Source organism: Tympanuchus pallidicinctus, unplaced genomic scaffold, assembly GCF_026119805.1.
Source record: "Tympanuchus pallidicinctus isolate F22 unplaced genomic scaffold, pur_lepc_1.0 scaffold2, whole genome shotgun sequence".
NCBI lineage: Eukaryota > Metazoa > Chordata > Aves > Galliformes > Phasianidae > Tympanuchus > Tympanuchus pallidicinctus.
This window is the reverse complement of record NW_026294721.1, coordinates 8,580,846-8,603,632: the sequence shown is the minus strand read 5'-3', so window position 1 is coordinate 8,603,632 and position 22,787 is coordinate 8,580,846. Positions and strand designations below refer to the sequence as shown.

The following is a 22,787-nucleotide window of genomic DNA, read 5'->3' as shown; positions in this document are numbered from 1 at the left end:
GCACATTGTTCCTCTGCAGCTTTGGGATAAGTGAAGCTAACACATTCTCCCCAACAATTCCTGGTAGCTTTTTACACCATTCGAAACAAACTGATTCTTCATCCTCATGGCTTCAAGCAGAGGAAACCAATAGTATACTTAACACTAAGCACTATAAAATGCTGCATAAATAATTGAAAGAAAGGACCTTTTGCCACTGCTGCTAAAGGAACTTGAATTATTTACGCTACTGTGGAACACAGCTACAGCGTGCACTGCCATTGTGACTGAAAAATAAGTCATATACCTATTGGAGGAAATAATAGTTCTGTTTACATCATAAGCTGTAGTGGTTTGTTTTATTTTGGATTTTATGGCAGATTTTTTTTGTGCTACCTTCTTTAGTTAAGGAGGTAGCACAATAAGGAGGTTTAAAATACAGTTTTGCATTATTTATTATTCTACTCATCAGGAAACTTTCAAAAAATGCTTCAGAAACTCTTCCATGCTAAAATTCTTTCTAGTTGATGAATACTGAAAACAAAAATCAGCTGATAATAGAGCAGGTGGTATCTTAGTAAAAAGACGTGCCTGTAGTATCTGATATGCTTAGGTATGTGGAAATAATAGACTTCAGCATCATGGAACTGATCTCTGTAGGTAACAGCAGGTAGAAGAACTGACTTAGAGATTCCTAATAGAGCTATTAAGATACCACCTGCCTGTCTGGGAGAGGAGATGAATGATGAGGTACTCTTATTGTAAGTCCTTTGACCTTAAGGTTTGCCTTTGTAAAGTGCTGTATAGGTATCAATAGTGAAAACCAGAAGTTAGCTGCAGACTAACAACCATCTCTGAGATGACACAACTCTCAAAACATCAGCCGCAGCCTTCATCCGGCGTCACTACGCTCCTTCCCTACAGCAGTAGCAATGGACAGTTTCCAAGTAGGGAAGTAGGAGAAATGTGCTAATTACATGTGATAATATAAAATAGTTTCTGCTCTTCCAAAAGCATAGACGCTGTAATTGATCTACAGTGGTGATAAGGGTGCTGAATTGTCTGTAATTCATTAAGCAACTCACAGTTAAGAGCTGTGGCTTGTCAGCAGAAGCACCACAAATTCAAGGAACTGGACCTTTTAAATATTACGTATTTTCACAGCCCAGCGCTCAGCTTTGGCTAACGACAACATCCCAGCTTTGTACGAGCTGAGTTACCATATAAAATAAATTTTCCAAGAGGTAGATGGTTTCCAGTGCCTGTCTCTAATGTAATAAAATCCATGAGGCTTAATTGCCTTTGGAAAGAAAACATAAAGAGAGGTGTCATGCCTCCTGTTATACTAAAAGGGTGTATATAAATAATGATTAGTATTTTTTAAACATAACTTTCCCTTCCCAGCCTAAAGCTTGACAACAGTATTTATGCTATATGGATGTACAAACACTGTTAGTCTAGGAAGGGAAGCATGTGCTGCTACTCTCATGCTATGCAAGGTTACACAAGTAAAAAATCCTCTAATCTACATGCGCTCCAAAATGTGTAAATCTGTGCACCTATTAATGAATTTGTACCATTGGAGAAGATGGGAGAACTTTTCAGTGACATTCTCAACAAAACTGAAGGTTTGAAAATGTAATTCAGACATGAATCAGAGCATTTTACTCAACAAAATGGATTTGGATTTTATTTCATTTCAGTTTTTTCTGGATATATTCACTTTGGTTCTTATTTTTCTAAACTGTTTTCTTGGTATTTAAGCATTTACTCAGTATTATTTAGCATAGTTCAAATACTGCATTCTACATAAACTGTTGTCCCCCCTTCTTGAATATCATTTGAGAATGAAGAGCGAGTCCAAATTAAAACTTCAGACCCAGCTGAAAAAATAGAAAGCACCACAACTTAGCAGAAAAGTGTGTATAAATTACTATCTGTTCTTTCTTCTCTGCAGTCTACAGAGCCATTCAATTCCATTGCTTCACAAAATTGGATAGAATTAACTGGGAAAACGCAGGTACCTATGGAATCAGAATGAAATACAACCAGCCACACTGAAAGAACTGAAAATCTTTAGAACAAGTTTTCACCTGAAAACATAAAAGGGTTGAAACGACTATTAGATGAGTACTATTACAGCAACCTCCAAGCTTGGGTAGGCTAAAAAAAGATCAACTTTTTTGTCTCTTAGCACCCAGAATTTCATCCAAATACATGCAGAAACAAAAATGATGTGCTTTGTAATCCTTGATAACAAGAGGTAACATCTGGAGACAAAAAAACATTTGTCCCACAGAATCAACGGTTGTGTTTCACAAATAGCAGAATAGAGAGTTACTACTATCTGTTTCATTCTGTTGCCACTTTGCAGATAAGACAAACACATTACTGAGTCTATGTTCTCATCTGGACAGTACATCAGTAGACTTTGTCAACAGGAGAGGAAGAAAATACCTGACAAAGTCAGCCAGCCATTGAAAAACGGCTCTACCAAAAAGAGAAAAACAGTAATATTTCTTAACTGGAATTTTAGTTTTGCAAGAAATCAGAAAGTAAGACACAATGGAATTTTGTGAATATTACTGCTTCTTTTAAAATTACATTTGCATTTAATATAAAAAAATATCCCCACCATTCACAAAATCTCTTCATTTCTACAGAACTAATAACAGCAACAGTTTGTCACTTTTATATTTATGAAAATTGTCCTTTTAGCGATATCAAAGAATTCCAAACATAATCTACTGTATGCTAGTTTCCTTGCACAGTCAATTGAACCAACTCCTGCCAAGCAAAAAACACCACTTGTGCACTCTAAACTACGCATCTTGATTCCATGAAGAAGCATACTTAGACTGTTTCAATTAACTTCAAAGATTCAGAAAGATCATCTACTGTTTAACAAAGAGTGGCCATTCCTTTAAAGCACTGAAGTCATTTTAAAATCAAAACAAACAAGCTAAGGTGACGCAAAGAGGAGTTTACTTAGAAGTTCTCTAGAACTTTATGCTCTGATCTTAGAAATACAATATTACTTACCCTTTTCTCATAGTACATCATATTGCAAAGAAATTCAGCCTTAATGCATGCACCAGCACAGCTTACAATTTAGTAGCTAGAGCATCTCTCCAACAGGCTATGTAAGGGACAATAAAATATAAAGATTTTATCTAGCGTCCAATTACATGAAAGAATGCTCACTCTGTCTCTTTATCACTATGAATTAAGAGTCCTAATTATAATAAAAGTGTGCATATATACAGATATGTGCCACAAAGAAAAACTATTCAAATAAATCAGTGAAAGTATGCAACCATAACCTTGCAACATTTTCACTGGCACAGTTCCCAAAGCAGTCACAGAGCTCTGCACCACTTTGGAATCACATCTTGTAATTTATTGCCTTATTTACCACATGCTTTGTTGCTTAATATGGAAAACTTGTTTCATTTTCATTATAAAAGTAAAAACAAGCTTCAGCTTACCTCCATCAGAGACAGTTGCTGACTGTAATAAGAAAGAGAAAAATAAGCGTTACTTAAGTTTCATGATATGTATTATAAATCTCTGAGTTTCACGTATTGTGTGAAGAGTTATCATTCTATTAACAGTAGACAATGTGAGAGGATGGAAACCTAAAGATACCAGCTGTTACCTTCTCACAGACATTTCCTCCTCATCATGAAAATCACCCAGGCCTTTAAACCACTGGCCTGGAACTTGATTCCACAAATATTTACTTTATAACGTAAATTTCAACATCCTTTTTCAATGAATCAAGTCCATCAGTCAGTATATAGGAGAAAACAGATACCTTTCAAGTGTCCCGCAAAGATATCAAATGAAAACTTGACTGTGATACATGGAGATACGTGGGATGAAATTAAAATTTCATATACTTCGGCAATCGAAAGATTGAAAACTTGCCCTTCTGATGACTTGCAGAGAGCCAAAAGGATGTAAGAATGGTTCCAGTAAGTTCAGACTGAGGTAGAATTCCTCATCACCTCTAATAGTAATTTACACAAAATTTTCAAGGACAGTTAGACTTCTAGTGAAATGTTAAAGTGTTTGTCTACCCTAAACTTTCCAGCTTTGATCACAAATTATATCAATGCAGCAAACATTTGAAAAAACATATAGGTGAAGGCTTCCCAAACACATAGTCCAGAGCTTCACTTCAATACCCAGCCAAGTAACAGACAGGAAGGACAGTTGAAGGACACTGAAGTTTGTACTGATTTTCAATGGTTATTACAACTTATTACTTTAAATTAGAGAATCTTTCCTTGGTTATTTAGAGTGTCCTTGAGCCTTTAAATAACTTCCTAAATGATTACAAACCAACTCTCCTATTTTGTACTGCTGCTTAAAGAGCTAGGAAAGAATGCCCTATGTATCTGCAACATTTCCAAGACAGAAAACACGCAGAAGAAAAAAGCAGGCATATAAACACAGCTCAGGACAAAGGCCATCTATCCATAATCTGTCTGACTTTACCAATCCCAGAACAAACATTCCCTCCCCCCCTCAGAATACACAGAAACCCTCAGTAATCTTTAGAATAATCGTTTCTTCTCTGCTCTTTTATTCTGTATTTTGTGATGGAATTTCATACTGCTGCTGACAGCATCTAAAGAGCACTGCTGTAGCTCCATCATTCCCATAATCAGCAGAGGGTCTGATTTAGTTTTTAATACACGTATTCTGAAATTTTCAATGCGCAAACTGATCTGCAACTGGCATCACTGCTAGAGCGTCAGTTCAGATGAACACAAATGCATTTTAAAAAGACAGTTCTTGTTAAATTACACAGAAATGCTTCTGAATCTGTGAAGCATAATAACATTATAAAGGTATATCCAGATATCTAAAAAGCACTTATGCTTTGGGTACAGCCTTGCAAACATGTTATACATTCAGAAGCTGTAACTTAATTTATGTAGAAAATTTAACTTACATTACTGGATTCTATTATAAATATGACTGCCTCTATCCACATACTGTACAGAATATCTGATGAACAAAAAATTCCAATTTTTTTTCTTGAGCAATGAAGAAAAGGACAACTTAAGGTAAGGAGCAGTATCACTTTGCAGAAAAGACAGGGAAAAAAACCTTTCAAAATACATATGTTTTAAAAATGGTTATTTACTTTGGCAGCTTCCGTGAATGTAGATAAAAACATCAAGTATGATTCTTCCCCATGTTTGTGAAAGGTAAAGAGTAAAATTTATAGGGTTCTCATTATAGTAAATAGAATATTTACACTGCTTTTGGGAAAAAATGAGTGATTTAGCACAGAAACTCAAAAATTACTGGAATGGTGTCACTTAATTAAGTTCTATGGACAACTATGGAGATGAATGAATTTAACCTCGATCCATTTGGCCTAATTTAAGGCCCTGAGCCTTCTGCACACCACAGATTGGCTTTAGTGTTTTGAAATGTTTATTTTAAGTGTCATGAATCAATATCTTAAAATCTCTCTCAGTAGGGATTTATTAATACTCCAAAAAATTGCTCCTATAGGAATAAACAGAATTTCTTCCCTAAACATCAAGTACCTTTTTCTGTGCTAATAAGACAGTTTGTATTCCCTCTAGCCTTGATATACACCAAAAGCATAGCAGTTTTCTTAAGAAATATGCCTCTAGCATTATTCAGCAATTCTTAATCATTATCACTTTACATTTTTAGATCACAGAACAAGAATTATTATAAGAACGTTTCTTTATATTCACCTGTGTTTATGAAATTAATTCAGCTAATTTAACAAAAACAGGTTGAAAACTTCATACTTACTTTGGATACTTAGAAATCTTAATTTAAAACTGCATACTGTTCACATTTAGACAAAGCAGTTTCTCTTCTAAACTATTCAGCTGGAACTTGTCTAGATTTGTCCACAAGTGTAAGTTGCAAGACCAGATTTTTTTTTAAATACTATGATGATCTCATTTTAAAAATTCAGTATGTGATGGGGGTTGGTTTTCATTCTTCAGTGCTCGTGCTTAGCAGGCTCTTCAGGGCAAAATTTCGCCTACTATAGTATAGATATGAAGCTAATTTTCGGAAGAAACCTAACACTCACCTATTAAGAACTGCCTGTTAGAAAACACAGCTTCTAAAAAGCTACAAAACTATATGGTTCACGTACATGACCATTTCTGAAAGATGAGGAAAGACAAGATGTGTAAAAGGGACGTTAGGAAGGTTAAAAAGTCTTTCGTTCCAAATGACAGGACATACCTGCATACAATTTGTCAGTGTACATATGAACTATCACTCAGAGATAAAATCTGAATTGTAATCAACCCTCAAATCTCTCACAACCAGATAAGAACTGAAACTAGTTCTTCAAAGTGTCAGACTGGATGAGGAAAAAGCCCATGGTATATCCCAATGGTACGTGCCAGGAGTATAAATACCAAATTTTTTAAACTAAGTTTAGAAGAAATATAATATCTCTCAGTATCGCTCCTGCCAGAAGTTGTGCTTGCTCCTCCAGCTGGATGAGCTGCTCAGGTGTACAGACACCAAAGGAGGAGGATGTGAACTCTCCCCTAGACTTCAGGGCAAGGTCTTGATCCCTGTGATCCAGGTGAGGAGCTCTGTGCCAGGGCAACAAGCTGAGCAACAGCTTCCCGAGCAGATATCATGCACCACAGAAGATGCTTTATGTCTCTGAAGGTGGCAAATGTTTCAGCACATGCTAGATAGTATAAACTTCTGATTAAGAAAAAAGCATGTAAAATTTCTCTTTGTATCACCTCTATTTGGTAGGTGGAAAAATCAGGTTTTTAATGTCAGGTTCAGGATCTGCTTGCAATACATCTGAAGGAGGATAAGCTTACAATAATTAGCAGGGAGAAAACTACATGCTATCTCGCGCCCACAACAGGGAAGAAACGCAGAGAGGCCATAAAGGAGAAAGCAATTTTAAAGGCTGATGCAGCCTGTAGCTTTCGTGGTCTGCAGCCTGCCAGATGGGTGCATAATGCCAGTTTGATGGCATCTGTCCCTTGGCACAAACTCTCATCCAGGAAATCCACAGGGATCCAAGGAACATCCCCTTTTACATGGATCAGGTAATTAACTAATTACCGTCAAAGTCTGCCATAAAACCATGGTGCAGAAAAGCAAATCATATTTCTTCCATATCTCAGACACTACTTAGAAAAATAAACCTGTGTGCAAATATTCTGCAGGTAACTCATCGCCAGATGCCCTTTTTCACCTTCTCAAGATTTGTCACTCAAGTCAATAGTCATGCTCAAGTGCTCCAGGAGAACAAAGGGAACAATGAGGGTACTGGGAGGGGTGACACATCCTAGGAAATGCCAGGCCTTAACAATAAAATGGAGCAATATGAAATCATCTCCTTTAATAGAATGTGAGTGAGTGTCTTCCTCATGTATTTCAAACTATTCCTGAGACGCACAGGGATGAAATCTACAAGCAGAGCAAAAAAATACTGCTCTATTCTACTACAGCGATGACAAAATCAGACTGAACAGAAATATCTATTTCTTTCCTGAGTATCCAGAAATATTCAAAGAAAAGAGGATTAGAAGTGACCTCTCTCTGCCCTTCCTACAGCACTCCTATTTTCAATACAGGCAGTGGCATCTTGCAGCATTCAAAGAGTTCCCTGCCTGCTGCATTTGGAATCTGTGAGAGTTACTGATTACAGTACTACACTCACAATCTTTTCCGAAGCCCCCTCTAATTTAGCTTTTCAGCTTGGAATAACTTATCTATCTCCATCAAACTTCTAAACCTATTTTCTCATATGAGTTCAAAACACAAAATAAGTTTGAGAAACTCACTGTGCTCTTTAGGAGATGAAGCACTGAAGGTTTACAGACTCCGTAAGAGCAGCCAACTTTCAAACACTTTGTCACTTAGTTCTGGAGAGCCTATCACTCAGCCAGCTGCCTGCTTGCATCCAGGTTTGTTCAAACCCCTCATTAAATCACCCAAGGCAACTTCTCTTTCTGCCAAGTAAGGAATTACGAGATGGTTCCTAGATCTCAAATACTCCAGGACTTGCACTGCATATGCTTATTTTTATCCTCTTAAATGCACTATAGCATTAACACTGTGCAAATGCCGTGACCTCTGATGATCTCTGGGAGGGGAATCATGCCTCAAAATGTAGTTAATATTGTCCTAACGTTTGAAATCAAAAACAAAGCCATATTACTTACAGATTACTCATACATTTTCCATCCAGTAAATATCTCACATATATATCTTACCTAAACATTGTGTGATATCATTTTTATCCTCAGTTGAAAATTTTACTGCAATTAATGTAATGATATAGAATTTTATGAAAATGAAGCCCCTTCACAATGTCTTTTGAAGGAGAACTCTTACATAATTTGTCTCTTCAACTGTCTTTCATGAAAGAAGGGCATTTATAATAGCTAATACAAAAGTATTACAGATGTAAGAATTCTCAAGGAAAAAAAAATACTATTGCACATTTGGATCTACAGAAATGACATCTGAACAGTACATGATGTGACATTTGGAATTCCTTTAGGAAAAAAATATTCAACTTTTCTACCCCAAAAAAAGCTAATCTTATTACATATAAACACAGTGGCTTAAATGCCAAGCCATCCTTAAAATTATTTTGATAAAGATATAAACATATATACAGTTTTACCTACACATATAATATTGACATACTGGCACAGAAAGCACGCACAAAATACACTGCACAGAATTGAAAAGAATTGGCACAGATTATCAACTTATTGATCTTTTATCTTTAAACGTCCTGGGCACAGTTCATAAATACACCTCCAAATGCGACTGTTAGCTGGTACAGTAAGGTTTCCCTTTACTCTTCTATGACAATAAAATCAAATGTCTGCATTTAGGAAGGAATTTTAACTCCAGTACTTTAAAGTAACAAAGCTGTAAGGCAAAACAAAAAGCATGCTCGAGCTGATAACATTCTTCTCGGTTTTCTTGCCAATAACAATAGCTTCTTCTAATTTCTCACTGCAACGATGCCATGCCTTAGCTAAATATAATTCATATCACTTACCCGCTCTTCATAAGAAACAGCAGTTATTTTTCCTAACAGTACTCTTCCTAAATTCATCTTCACTTAATATGGAAAAAGCATTTCCTTAGCAAATCGGCTTTGCAAAGATTAAGCTAAAAAATCCAGCCCTATTCCATGCCTGTACATGCCAGTAAAGTTTAAAGGCATTTCGTATGAAGTTCTATTTTACTCCCTTTATGTTACCCATAGCAACAGGCCAATGCAGGAAGCTGTGGTTCGTCAGGGATTCAGATTAGATCTCAATTATCTCTCCTGAGAAACGCTAGATCGTTTTATATAAATCAAGACGATTGTATTTTAAAGCGCTTCCTATAAGTTGAACATGTGATGGTCCTGTGCTCAGTAAAACAGATTTCCAAAGCAGTTTCCAGCAAAACAATGGTTAATCGCCATAACATTAGTTATAGAAACATTTACATCGTAAACCCCTATTTTCAGAGGTTTACATCATGCAAGCCAGATTAAAGTAAGACCTTGAACAGTCTCTTCTGCTCAATTTTTCAGCAGTTAACACTGTAAATCGCAGGTAAAAATCCACAGCACAAGGAAACTTGGCAGACTCAGCTAAAGCTAGGTGCAGCCCCTTGTCCCTAAAGACAGAATCCTCCTTGCAGAAACCAACTGACACTCTCCCTTTCCTCTTTGCTACCCCAGCCTGTGCTCTCCTGATGTCAAGGCAGCTCTGTGCACAGCGCCCTAGGAACAGAGAGCAAAATCAGCTGCTTGTCATGCAAGAGGGAAGTGCTCCTCACTTGCCTGTGGTAGTAGTGGTTTCAAGAGACTGTATATGGAAAGAGCAGAATGTCATGAAGTTTGTTGCTGTTCTGAAGTAAATAGCGGTAGTACCTGGAGCACTGTTCGTTGCTTTTGAAGCAACCAGAATAGAAGTTTTGCTAAAAACAAAAGCCAGAATTACAAATTGAAAATAGCTAGTGAGCATTTTTACTGTTTTTATGCTTTGAGGATGTCCTGACATGATGGACTTACAAGCAGTACTTTAAGAAAGAGCGACCTGCTCCTTTTTCAAGCAGCACGTGGGATCCCCCACATCCTTCCAGTCCCAGTTCCCCTAATCTGTAGCTCGCTCCGAAAGTATTGCCGCCTATTTATTTCCCTGAAAATGGCAGAAGCTATAAAGAGCACAATAACACAATTGGATACAGCAAATTCTCAGCTAAAAAAAAACATTTTTTCTCAACACAGTCACCACCATTAGCTAGGAATTTTCACTGGTGATGATAAAGAGCCTGCATGCTGCACTCATAAAAGTCTGTTCCAGTGGAGCTGACAACTGCAGTCACTGCTGAAGTGCATCACCCACCACCTCACATCCACTGTCTGGTCTCCATAAATGCTCAGCAAGTGCCAGTGAGTATCAACAGGTGTCATTTTTTCTACATGGAAGAATTCAGCTCCACACCTTTCTCTCACATGCACTTCCACGTCAGACGTCATTTTGTCAGAGTGCCCCTCTGCTGCCATCTGTCACACAGCAACAACACATCGCTGTGAATATTGGTGGGAAAGTTCAATCTCTACTACCATCCCTTCAACACCCACCTCTGACGTCATGAGCCAATATCATAAAGTAGGAGGCATTACTTCTGGAGCAGCCTTAGTATAAATTAAATACGAAGATGGGAAATTTTACACTGAACTGATACAAAGAGAGGCAAAAAGATGTTTCAACAATTCAGCATGGGCATTCTTAGCTAACAGTGCAACTCAACCTTACAGACTTTATTCAGAGTGAGCAGGGAAGAAATTCAAGCTAATTACTGATGAAAATGGAGGAATCGTGATTTAACAGGATTCTTGAGACAATAATTTGGTGCCACGGACAAAGTTCATTTTATGAGTGATTATGAGTCTCAATAGGCATACTGCTGCATCTCAAAATGCTGTCTTCCACAAGTGTTTAACACCATGACAAAATGCAACAGAAACAAATGGGGAGGTTGATAGGAAGGAATACATTGTATTTTCATTGTCAGTACCTTCAACAACCAGATCGTACTGACATTACACATAGGCAGCGAGCACCTGCGCAGTAATCCTCACATGAGATACGTAAAAAGCACAGAGGGGTCAGAAAGGCCTGGAGAGCTGTCCTGCAAACATCCCCTTGGGGCATCACAGAACAGGATTTTAATTGACAGTGTTTAGTCCTACAGGAATCTCCTACAAAACCCAAAGGTCCCAACACGGTTTTGCCAGGTGTGGTTTTTACCCACAAAAACATTAGAATGATTGGGGGGAGAAGGAGGATCACACGTGAGGAATTAAATGCAGCATCAGGGTCAGCACTGCACCAGAACCCCATGGTGGCACAGGGCTGGGAGCACCATGTGTGGGCAATGCTCTGCACATCCTACGCTCCTGCACTTGGTGTTACAAAGCCAATAATCCCTCCATTTACAGACCTCTACAGTTGTTGATTTTATGTCCTGAACTGCGCGCCGCATGTCCACATTTTTCCATGCAGCGACTCTATTAGCGCTGAAGATAAACTCTGCCAATTAGATGACATCAGTTAATGATAATGGCAATGAAATGCTATGTGAATCTGAAAGCCCTGGAAAAAAAATATTCATTTCCCTCTGTATTTTCACAGATTATTTTTGTAGCTGCCAGATTGAAAACCAGGCAGACAACTCTGAGTTCAAAGGTCCAAAGCAGAAGGAATTCTAATTTGCAAAGCTATTAATGGAAAGTGTTAAATGATGGCACAACAGCCTTAAAAAACCTATTCAGATTTACCAAAGGTGACATTCATAAACCCACATCCATCTGTTTAGAAGCTAAACTGTGGGAAGGGGTAGCAGCCCCAGATATGGCTGATTTGTTCTTCTCTTCCACCCTTCCTCTACTTTCTGCTCTTATTTTCTTTTGTGCTCTTGTTTTCAGAGAAGAAAAGGCTCAAGAGAAAGACAGAATGGCAGGAAGCCTGGATAAGTTTTAACTTGTCAAAAGATGAATAGGATTTAATATATCCATTACTACTAAAAGAAAGAACACAGAAATACACAAAAAAATACAAGGCAACTAGAGAGAGGTAATTCTCTGGATGAACCCTTGGTAATGCAAATTCCTAAAGTATATCTAACATTGGCAGAATGATCCTCACAAATCTCAAATCTCAAGGTTTTTTTTCCCTTTTTTATTTTTTTGTCCCACGTTAAATAAAATAGCAACTACCTGTATGAAAAGCCCAGCAAAAGAATTGTTAACAGCACAACTTAGCTCACCGAAGTGAGTTTCTGAAAGCAGGAGAATTGCAACCTATCTACAAACTAAGCAAACTGTCCTGTAGAACAGATGTTTTTCTAATTCTCCAAAATTTCCATAATTTGTCCGGATGTATTTTTGCAGAGGATTTGTCAGCTACTCAGCAGTAAACAGACCGTGTAAGTGCTAATAATTAAAAGCGGGAAGATTCTCTTGTTTACAGGAATGTGGTTTCCTTCTATCAGTTTTAAAGATTAAAGTCTTTCATATTCCAGGATTATATTAAGAAAAAACATTTTCAAACTATTTGGAATGCATTCGTTTATAAATAACCGAAATAGAAGCAAGGCTTCCAATAATGCAATAAATTCAGCACAGACTGGATGCAAACGGCTGTTCCGAGTGCCCCCTGCTGTCCAATGCCATTCCGAGCCCAATGTACACACCTCAAGCTGCTAGGGAAGATCTGCCATCCCAAGATCTCCCGTAAAAATAAGGAGTTGGTTCTGCAAGTTGTATTTTACACTCTGAAATACAATTCTGCAGACTGACTGTAAACAGATAATAAAACACACTTTTTCACAGTCCTTTTTGAAACAAACATCACCATTTCTTTCCTTTCCTTCAACAGCAGCTTAAGACGTCTGTACTTCCTCCACTAATGCAAACATGCAGCAATAGCATGCATAACTTGGGCATCCTGTAGATTAGGCTGAATTTGAAGCCTAATAGTAAATTAAAGTTAAATCACATAATAAGGAGGATATGATTAAAAGACAGATCACTAAGACACATTAAGTTGCTTCTCAATTTCCTACTACTACAGACAGAGCCTTGAAGAGTCAATACATTTGGGGAAAACAACGCAAAACCAAATGGGGAAACAACTTATTTTTAATTAAACAGTTCATACACATCTTTGATATTCCATCTAGGACTGTAACTCACAGAATATGGTTTCTAAGCAATAAAAAGATAAAAACTGAGCTGGAGGGTCTACAACTCAAAAAATCTCTATTCGATATATACTTTTCATTTAGTTTAATAACTCACACCATCTGGATTCTGTTTTATTGGATAAAAATCCAGATGGAAAGAAATCAGTTTAGCTGCACACCTTCAAAACCCACCATAACGATGAGAAGGTAACAAAGCTCTCACACAACATTCTGACTTTCTGGAAACACATGTACAAGCATAGTGAAAATTAAACAACAGACTTATTAAAAACTTAATCAAAGAAATATCTGAATACACAGTATATTCACTCCACATGGTAAAAACAATATAATGTCACTTAAAACATGGCTATAAAAATGGTATATTCTTAATTTTATAATAGAGGCTATATAGGAAGTTAACTTAAATATTTATACTTACAAACTTTGTCTCTTTAAAAACTCATTGACTCCTTAGAAGCATAATTTATCATATTTCACTGCAAGATCTCTTAGCTCAGAAGGCTACTCATTAAACCATATTCCTGTTTTCTGTTCTCTTTAGATAAACAAAACTTTATACTTACAGACACTTGACTATCAGTAAAAGTTTTCTCCATGTATAAATAGTTTAATAGTTCATCGTTAAGAAACAGTCCCTTCAACTTTATTATTTAGCTCTTTCTGAACACATATTTACTTCTTCCAGAGTCCAGTCATAAACTGAGGCTTCTCTGTGTGTTGCCCTATCAACACCTCTCCCATTCTCCTCCTCCCCAGCACATTCTCCGCCCTCAGCACGAGTTCTGTATCTTCTCATCCAGAGGCACAGGCAGCTGTTAGCATGTTGTTTAGGCAGGTCCTATGGAACAAGAAAGCTTCTCAAAAGGCAACAGCGTGCTGAGGAGATTGCTAATGTAAAATGCGTTCGGAAAAGGCCTAGAGGATTCGGTCCCTAACATTTGCCCAAACTTGTTTAAGCACTGAGTAAATCTAATTTTCGTCTCCAAATTATCTTCAATTTTAATACATTCCCCTTTGATGAGTAAATTTTCCAAATGAACTGAATGAATCAATCCCTATTAAAAACACTCAAAATATCATCTAAAATTATTTTTTCTCTTAAAGAAGAACAGTTAAACTTGTAAGACGTGCAGCAATTTTCTTCCAGTTTCCAGCATGTAAGTGCATGTCTCTGTATGATTACAATCACATGCATGCACGTTTCGCAATCTATCTCACCCTACCCAAATGCTCCATGTTGCTCTGAGTAAGCAGGGCACTGCCACTTACACAGCTCTCTTTCTGAACAAAACACAGTCCTCATCCTCTTCAATACCACACCTACTCTCCAGACAAGCCAGCAATAACTGTGTGCTTTCAGAAAGAACTGCACACACTTTCTGGCCAACAAATCATGCTTAATACTATGCTTTTAGAGTACCCTGATCTAAACAGAAGTAGAAACTAGGATTTTTCTTTTTTTTTTTTTTTTGAGTTTCAAAAGAACAGATTAAATGTTTTGATACACTAATATTAAGTAAAGCTCAGCAGCTCATCTGGAAGGAGCTCCACAGGTGATTCCCTTTCTTTAAACTTCACTGGACTGATGAATCCACGAGGACAGTGGAAATTAGCCAAAATCCCAGCAGTTCAAGCAGTAAATGCAATCAGAATCAATTCACAGAAGGGTACAGTACTCTCATTTGCACTGTATCTATTCTGTGGCTATATTCTGGAAATACCAATTCAGTTCATTCCATAAGACTTTAACTCCTTCAATAACACTAACCAAACCTCAGAGACAAAAATCCTTCCTCATCCCCATTAGCATGTGACGTGACAGTGACACAGAAGGTGACAAAGTGCAGCAGAGGAAGGGCAGTAACACGAATCAAAGCAGTCACCTGGCTCCTTATTCCCTCCAGAAATTACATGAGCAATCCATTCTGCAGCAGGAAAGCTGTTAGAGCTCTCTCCCTCAGAAAGCAGATTCTGCAAAGAGTTGTAATACAGCAGTGTGTGCTCTCAGAGCCCACTGCAGTTACGCTGCACTGGCAAATGCTCCATCAGTGAGTCCTCCCCTTCACAAACAACAGGGCTGCACCACCTGAAAGGTGACACAGCTTTCTGTACCTCAAGAACAATCCACAATCCCGGACTTAAAGAAGCAATGTCCATTCCTGAAGATGGCAATCTAGAAATGGCCCCATCAGTTTCAAGCATGTGTTTACCAAATGCAATATTCAATTTCCAAGAGCAATATTCAATTTCCAAGAGCAGCCACAGATGGATGCACAGTGACAAGTAGCACAGACCGAGAGATATTTCTTGACTACATTCTCCCAGATTTCAGGTACTTTTAGTTCAGATTTCCTGAACCCAGTGTGGCTTGTCTCCTTTATAACACCCAGTAGGTCTCTTTCCAAATATTTGTCCATTTTCCCCCAAAGACATGCATATTTCTTGCATCCACAGCACTCAGTGGCAAGATGTTCCACAAACCTCCTTGCCTGCTGCATGAACAGTTCCTTGATTTGTTTTGCTCCTGGCTTCAGCTACCCACAATTAATGGTGCTGAAGAAGGCTGCAAGCAGTCAATCCCATTTGTTTCTTGTATACCACCCACAATTCTGTACTCATTACACCTTCCTGAAACATTTCCACTTCTAATACACTATAACATTTTGAAATAAAGAAACCAGAACACAATTTTTAAATTGGCAAAAAAGTGTGACCGTATCACAGTATTTACACCATAGAGCGTATGGCTCATATGTATGGAAAATGTGGTTCATTTTCCTCTGATACTTCCCCAGTAATTCACAACACTGGATTTTCTGGTTTATTGACTGTGTACAGAGCCGATATTTTCATAAACTGTCCCTTATAATGCAAAGACCACACTTCTGAAGCAGCTCAGAGACATAGATGCCATTTGATATATGAAGCTAGGGCGATTTTACCTCATTTGCATTGCTTTGCATTTATCTACATACATTTTCATCTGCCATTTTGTTGTTCAGGCATGCAGTCTTACAAACGCAGTCTGCTCACATCTTCAGAGACTGTTCTTGTCCTTATTAATTTGAGTAACTTCGCCTCACTGCTGACCTTCTTGGGAGGCGCCTTAAAAGATGTTCTTGAATCAACAAATGTAACATTAGAAACTGAAGCAAAGGTTATCCTTAAGCAACAAAGCATTCTGGATTTCAATAACAGATCTCAGTGCTGAAACCTATTTTTCTGCCTTAATGTCAAGGGGTTAAAATACCTCATAAATTAGAGCCAGGAGAGTAAACACACTCACAGAATCATACCGTCACCAAAGCTGGAAAAGACCTCCAAGATCATCCAGTTCAACCGTGCAATTACCACCAATATTTCCCTCACTAAACCACTGAAAAGAAAGCCAGGTACCAGAGGTGATGGCAAAAGACACCCCCAAGAACCTGCCCACCTACTGCTGATTGTTATGTTGCTACTCAGACAAACTGGAACCAAGCGGATGTAGCCAAAATAAGCTCTGATACCTTATGTGGTTGAGCTAAGGCAGTTACCTTAAATTGTTTATCCATGCTGAACCTCACAGTGAGTCCATTAGAGATATTGACAGCTTATGAATTCATCAGCATCCACTCCATAAAAAATCTTAAGAATGGTGGTACTGGCTACTGGCAAGACCTGCCATCAGAGGATGCAAGCAGAATACAAGCTCTAGTCTAGTCCCCAAAAGCACATACTGCCTATGATTCTGTGACAGAAATGAGCTGGGGAGCCAAGCCCAGAGGTAATAAAGCTCAGGCACTGCTTGAGTGGTACGGTCAGACAATTCATTCCTGCAGGAGAAATTTCTGCATGCAGTGCCAACTCTCTATCTACATTCTCTATGGAATCCATCCCAGACAACTCTGTTCATTTCTTGTCAGGCAGCAGGATGAGCACTGCTGCATGCACATCACAGTGCAAACACAGATGAGATTCAGCTCTCATCACACTCTCTGACTACTTGTTTTCTTATGTGCAATTCAAGACAAATTTCTCCCGGATTTGAAATAAAGAAATTAACTCAAAACTGTAGAAAAGAGAAAAACGTAGAATTACCCAAGTATGATCACTTTATCAACAGAAAACAAGTCTCAATGTTCTCAAGTGTCTGCAAAATCACAGTTTCACATTCTGGAATGTATTTAGAAATAAGCACCTTCAATTCACAAGAACCAAGAAGATACACACAGCTTGTGTTCATCTGTTGACAAAGCCACCTCAGTTAGATATTTCACAAATGTATAAAGTATGAAGAACATAAGAACTTTCCACGGTACATTTTATACACGTAAGAAAAACTTACAGCAAATGTTTCAAAATTACTATATAGTATAAAATGTCCTGAAAGGTTTAACATAAATGCCAGTGCACAGTATGTGAGGGGAAAAAAAACGTGTACTGCTAATATTATTTTGTCCTCCTTTGGGGAGTAGAAATGAGTGTAACTAACATACCTTATAAGAAGTGCTAAAGTCTGAAGCAGATGCTCCAGAGTATTCTGAAAAAGAGTCTGAAGTACTTAACAGAGCAGCCAGAGAATGAAACGTTAAAATTCATATTCTTGGAAATCTTTAACAAGCCCTGAGAATGATGTTAAAACAAATTCTAAAGGATAATACGCGCATCAGAATGAGATGACGGTAACCTAGAGCCATGCTGGCTATATCTGTAGCAGTCAAATAAAAAGTGCCTGAGCTCTTCTGTAGTTTCAAAGATAGCTGGTGCTTTCTACCATACCACCAAGCTCTCCCAGCCTCCTATCCATCAGGTGGATTGCATCCAAACTGCCTGTTGGGAAAAGCGATGCTAACCATGGGGGCAACATCTAAACCGTGACCAGAAATCATCTGAGAAAAACACACCAGCTGGCTCAGGACAAAGCGGCATAAATGACAACTTTGATGGCACAACAGGACAAGCGTTACACTCCATTGCCTATCTCTTGTTCTGGCCCTGTTCCATTTTACAGCACAGGAGTGCAGCCATTGAGCAGCACAGTTAGTAAGAAACTTCATCCAACAATGTAACAGCCAGAAGCCTGAACGTAGCAGAAGCCTGGAATTCCTGTGTGAAATGCTAAATGCTTTAAAAGCCTTAAAAAGCATCTCCATGACCACATATACTACAGTAATTCAAGGTAAAGAAATGAATTTCATCACAAAATGACACAATTGTGTCTAACTACATATGTTACAGTTCAGACAGAGGGTTTGGACTTCTACAGCAAGTGAGTGTAAAATCAATAAGCAGACAACTTCCACTTCAGCACTGTTTGAAAAGCTGACATCTAGTGGCACATTTCAAGAAACAGGTTCAAAGGGGTGCTAAAAATCCTCTAGAACCACCTGCCTCACTGTATTGACCACACTGCTTTTGATGGAGCCCAGGATACTATCCAATCTGCTATCTGCAGATTTTTTTCTTGCAGGCAGTTTTGTTCCACAACTGGCTTTCTATCTTCATGAAGGCAGACTGAGGACAAGAATGTCTCTCAGACAGTTACATCTTAGGTAAGAATTAGGACAAAATCCATACAAAATGCAATATTTCAAGTAATAGAGCGTGGAAGCCATAAATACCAGCAACATAGTAAGTTATCACATAATTGGTAAAACTTAAGACAAAGACAAACATTATTTTCAAATTTTAAATGCACAAATCTAAGCTGGGAATGAAGAGGCCTTGGTTTAAACCACATTATTATAGCAGACATAGTGGTGGTATTCAGGCCATGGCAATGATCTAAGATTGTTGGTGAGGAAAGCTTTGAAGAGAGTATTAATGCTTTTTATTAGATGGACTTACAGGGTGGGAAAAGTTTGGGGCCTGTTTAACTCTTCTTGTCTGATTTTTCCAGTACACTTGCTGGTCCAACACAAGCTATTATCTCCCTGTGCAAGCTTTGTCTGATTATTTACATCAGTTAAACAAAGACAGGTACCCACTTAAAAACTCATTATTAAGTCAAATGAGCGTTCAGGGTTTTTTGCCACCCACAGATGCCAAAACTAATACCCAGCAGAGGCATGTCATTCATTAGTATAAAATCCTCATACTGAGGAGATGTGTTGTGTGCTTTCAATTTGCAGATGAAATGCAAAAGAAGTTGCTTCACTGGAATTAACAAAACAGAAAAAGAATCAAGCATTATTATCTATAATAACAGCTAATAATACTGGATTATTAACGGTTATAATTAAGATAGAACATTCTAACAAAAATTCCTAACACTAACTATTAAAAGGAATGTATGATACATTCCAACTTTAAAAACATTGCTGAAATGTAGAAATTTGATACAATAAATGTTCTCTTTCATATAAGATTTAGCTTTAAGGATGCCAAAATGGGATGAAGTCAAGAAGAAAAGAAGAAACAGCTATCTTTTTTGTTCTAATATTTAGTTAAATAATTAATATTCTTTAATTTTAAAGCAACCTCTAAATTAAAAGATTGTTTAACAATATCCAAAAAGTAACAATATTCTTATTCATTTGCATAAGATGTGAGGTCTCACATTATTCTGCCCTATTTTTAACCACAGAGGAATACCAAAGGGAAACGTTTCAGAAGTTTTCAGGAAACTCAACAGCTTTGAGGTGTTCTCCTTGGCTACACAGAAACCCAAATTTGCTGACTTTGAGGGAACGCCATAAGGGTCCCCATTTTAACACATTTCAAAAAAAATTAAGATATGAATGCAACAGGTTACAGTTGAAGATGTTATGGAATCTGGTGCTAATATTGATGCTGGAAAAAAAAAAGATGATTCTGTTTGATGCAACTTTTTTAAAAGACAGTGTTCTACTTTCTGCAGTTTCACAGAATCATCTTTGATGTACTTGTAGGTCTACAAGCAGTGACACTGCCAGGACAGAATCCTGCAAGACAGAAAATGAAACCAATGGCACTTGCCTACGGGGTAGAAATAAGAAGATAGAATCATGTCCTCTCATTAAATAACTTTAACATATTCACTTAAGCTTATACCTATGAACCAGCAGTACTTGCTGCAGTACGGTTGGTGGAAATCACAGATTAGCATACTTGTGAACAGGTACTATTTCGTAACAACAAATGATTCACATGGAAAAATTAAAAACTACATACACAGTAGTAGGTATTTTCTTAATGGAAAAAGGTTTCTTGTAATTTAGTAAAGAAAAAGCTCTGAATACAACTTTGTGGTTGACACACTAATTTTCTGAATTCAGTTCTAACAGAAGATAATATTCAGCTTTGGTGAAAACAAGCACAATTTCCACAATTCTGAACTAAAAGTGCATTTTTTTGTGTTTCACAAGCCATTTTCCTTACCATACTCCTAGCACAATCATGGAATTATAGAATCACTCAGGTTGGAAAAAACCCTAAAGATCATTGAGTCCAACCACAACCTAACCATCCTACCCTAACAACCCTCCACTAAATCATGTCCCTGAGCACCACATCCAAACGATTTTTAAACACATCCAGGGATGGTGACTCAACCACCTCCCTGGGGAGCCGATTCCAGTGCTTAACAGCCCTTGCTGTAAAGAAATTTTTCCTGATATCCAACCTAAACTTACCCTGGTGCAACTTGAGGCCATTTCCCCTCATCCTGCCCCCTGTCACCAGTGAGAAGAGACCAGCCCTGCTCTCACTGCAATCACCTTTCCGGTATTTGAAGAGAGCAAATAATGTTATTCATTAAATTTGTACATTTATTCTATTTTAATCTCCCCAGATTTAGAATGATCTTGTATACAGATCTAACAGTAAAAACAATATCTACAGGTTAATCCTACATATCTGTATATTTTTTTAATGTGTGCACAGCTTCTACAGGTAAGGGGAAATGCTCAAGGAGGGCAGTGTATCATTACAGTTAGTTCTAACTTAATATGAATATTGTCTTTGTGCATACAGCCAATCATAATATAACTATTAGAAAGAAAAAGTGAAATATTCTCTTGGTTTGTGTTAAGCTTGGATAGTCGGGAAAAAAAAAAAAAAAAAAACAACTGCAAAGAAACCACGCCACCTTATGGCAGAAGACAGCAAAACTGACAGCTGGTATTTCACACACAGCTCCAAAGCCAAGAGGAGTTAAGTTCATCCTTTCAAATTAAGTACAAATGCAACGCTCTTCAGACACATAAGAAATGAACTGCGTTCGGTGTACACCCATAAAAGAAACAGCATGGAACCAATTGGAAAAGTAACCTGGATCTCAGCAGGAATCAAACCCACAAACTTAGAAAAGCAAATTCATTTTCAAATGCCACGTTTGGGTCAGTACCTTGTCCATTCTGCTGAAACGGCCAGAAAGAATACAACTGAGTAATCTGTGCAGTATGTTCATGAACGTTACTTCAGAGGTGGAGTCTCTAAGAATTTCCGGCTATTGTTATTTCCTCTCCCAGTGACTCTAAATAGATGGCCTGAAATAATCTAAACATGTACTGAGAGCATTGTTTTCTTCTACACCTAGCATAACCACGGTCAGGAATAATGCTGCAGCAGCAACTTTAAAGCAAGATGCAAAAATCAAAACATCTCAACGCTATTTTACTTTGACTTGTGAAATTTCTGCTATTATTCTCGAGGTTGGTATTTCTCCCAGTGGCAAGAACACATGAAAGCAAAGTTCTCCTGTGGCATGCAGAGACAAAATGAAGTTTCAAAGTAAAAAGAAGGAATTGACAGCCATCCAGACCCAAGCAGCTACATGTAATAAGGGCATTCATCTAAATGTATTTTTTAATACAGATTGTTTCTAGTTTTCCAATTTAAACCTTGGCCTAAGACGCTCAGCTGAAGTAACAGCTTCAGTTATTAGGACTCTGCATAGTACAGAGTCTTCTCAGTCCCTCCAGTTGGTGCTATTCCATTAATTTATACACACTGGTGAATCCCAACTGGGACACAAAGAGAGAAAAATGAGCTTTTTAGGCAAGTGACATCTTTCTGAAATTAACAGGCAGTAAGCACCAAGTACCTATTTTAATGAATATTTACACAATATAAAACTGCTCCTACCACAGAAATTAAATTATATCCTGGGTCTTTAAAACCCTTTCAGAATATGAAATATTATGAAAAATATGAAAAATAATATGAAATATTTACTCACATAAATCTCAAAGAAATCTGAATGTGGAAGAATGTGGTGTGAACCCTGTTTTTCCTATCTATCATACATGACTTACTGGAGCTCTCAGATATTCTGAGAAGGTTCTCTCTTACTGCGACCAGAAATTCTGTCAAAACTAGCAGCAAGCTTTTTAATTTAGAAAAGTCACCATTTTCTAATGAAGAAAGATATACCTAGACAGTTACCAAACAGCTTTATCCACAGGATCTTGCTCTGCTAATTAAAGAAAGCTTTGCAATAACCATATTAAATTTAGGAGCGTACAGAAATGAAGAAGTATTTTCTGTAATTGGTTTAATAAATAAATAAATAAATGAAAAGCAAGGCACTTAAAAGCTCTGGACAAGATAGAAATAGACCGCAA

General features: G+C 37.6%; 1 protein-coding gene across 8 annotated transcripts in view; it reads right to left on the bottom strand.

Annotated features, from left to right (window-relative positions):
• RGS12 (regulator of G protein signaling 12) overlaps positions 1-22,787 on the bottom strand; it is a 279,183-nt gene that overhangs the window by 234,174 nt on the left and 22,222 nt on the right. For 6 of the 8 annotated variants that reach the window (XR_008206844.1, XR_008206845.1, XM_052683084.1 and 3 more), the window contains one exon: positions 3,468-3,489. Coding sequence is in view for 6 of the 8 variants with exons in the window: in XM_052683084.1 (XP_052539044.1) it covers positions 3,468-3,489 (22 nt within the window). In the remaining 2 variants the exon portion in view is untranslated. Of the gene's footprint in view, positions 1-3,467; positions 3,490-9,049; positions 9,750-13,823; positions 13,966-22,787 lie in introns of those variants that run through there. The other 2 variants (XM_052683086.1, XM_052683085.1) reach the window with 2 other exon arrangements.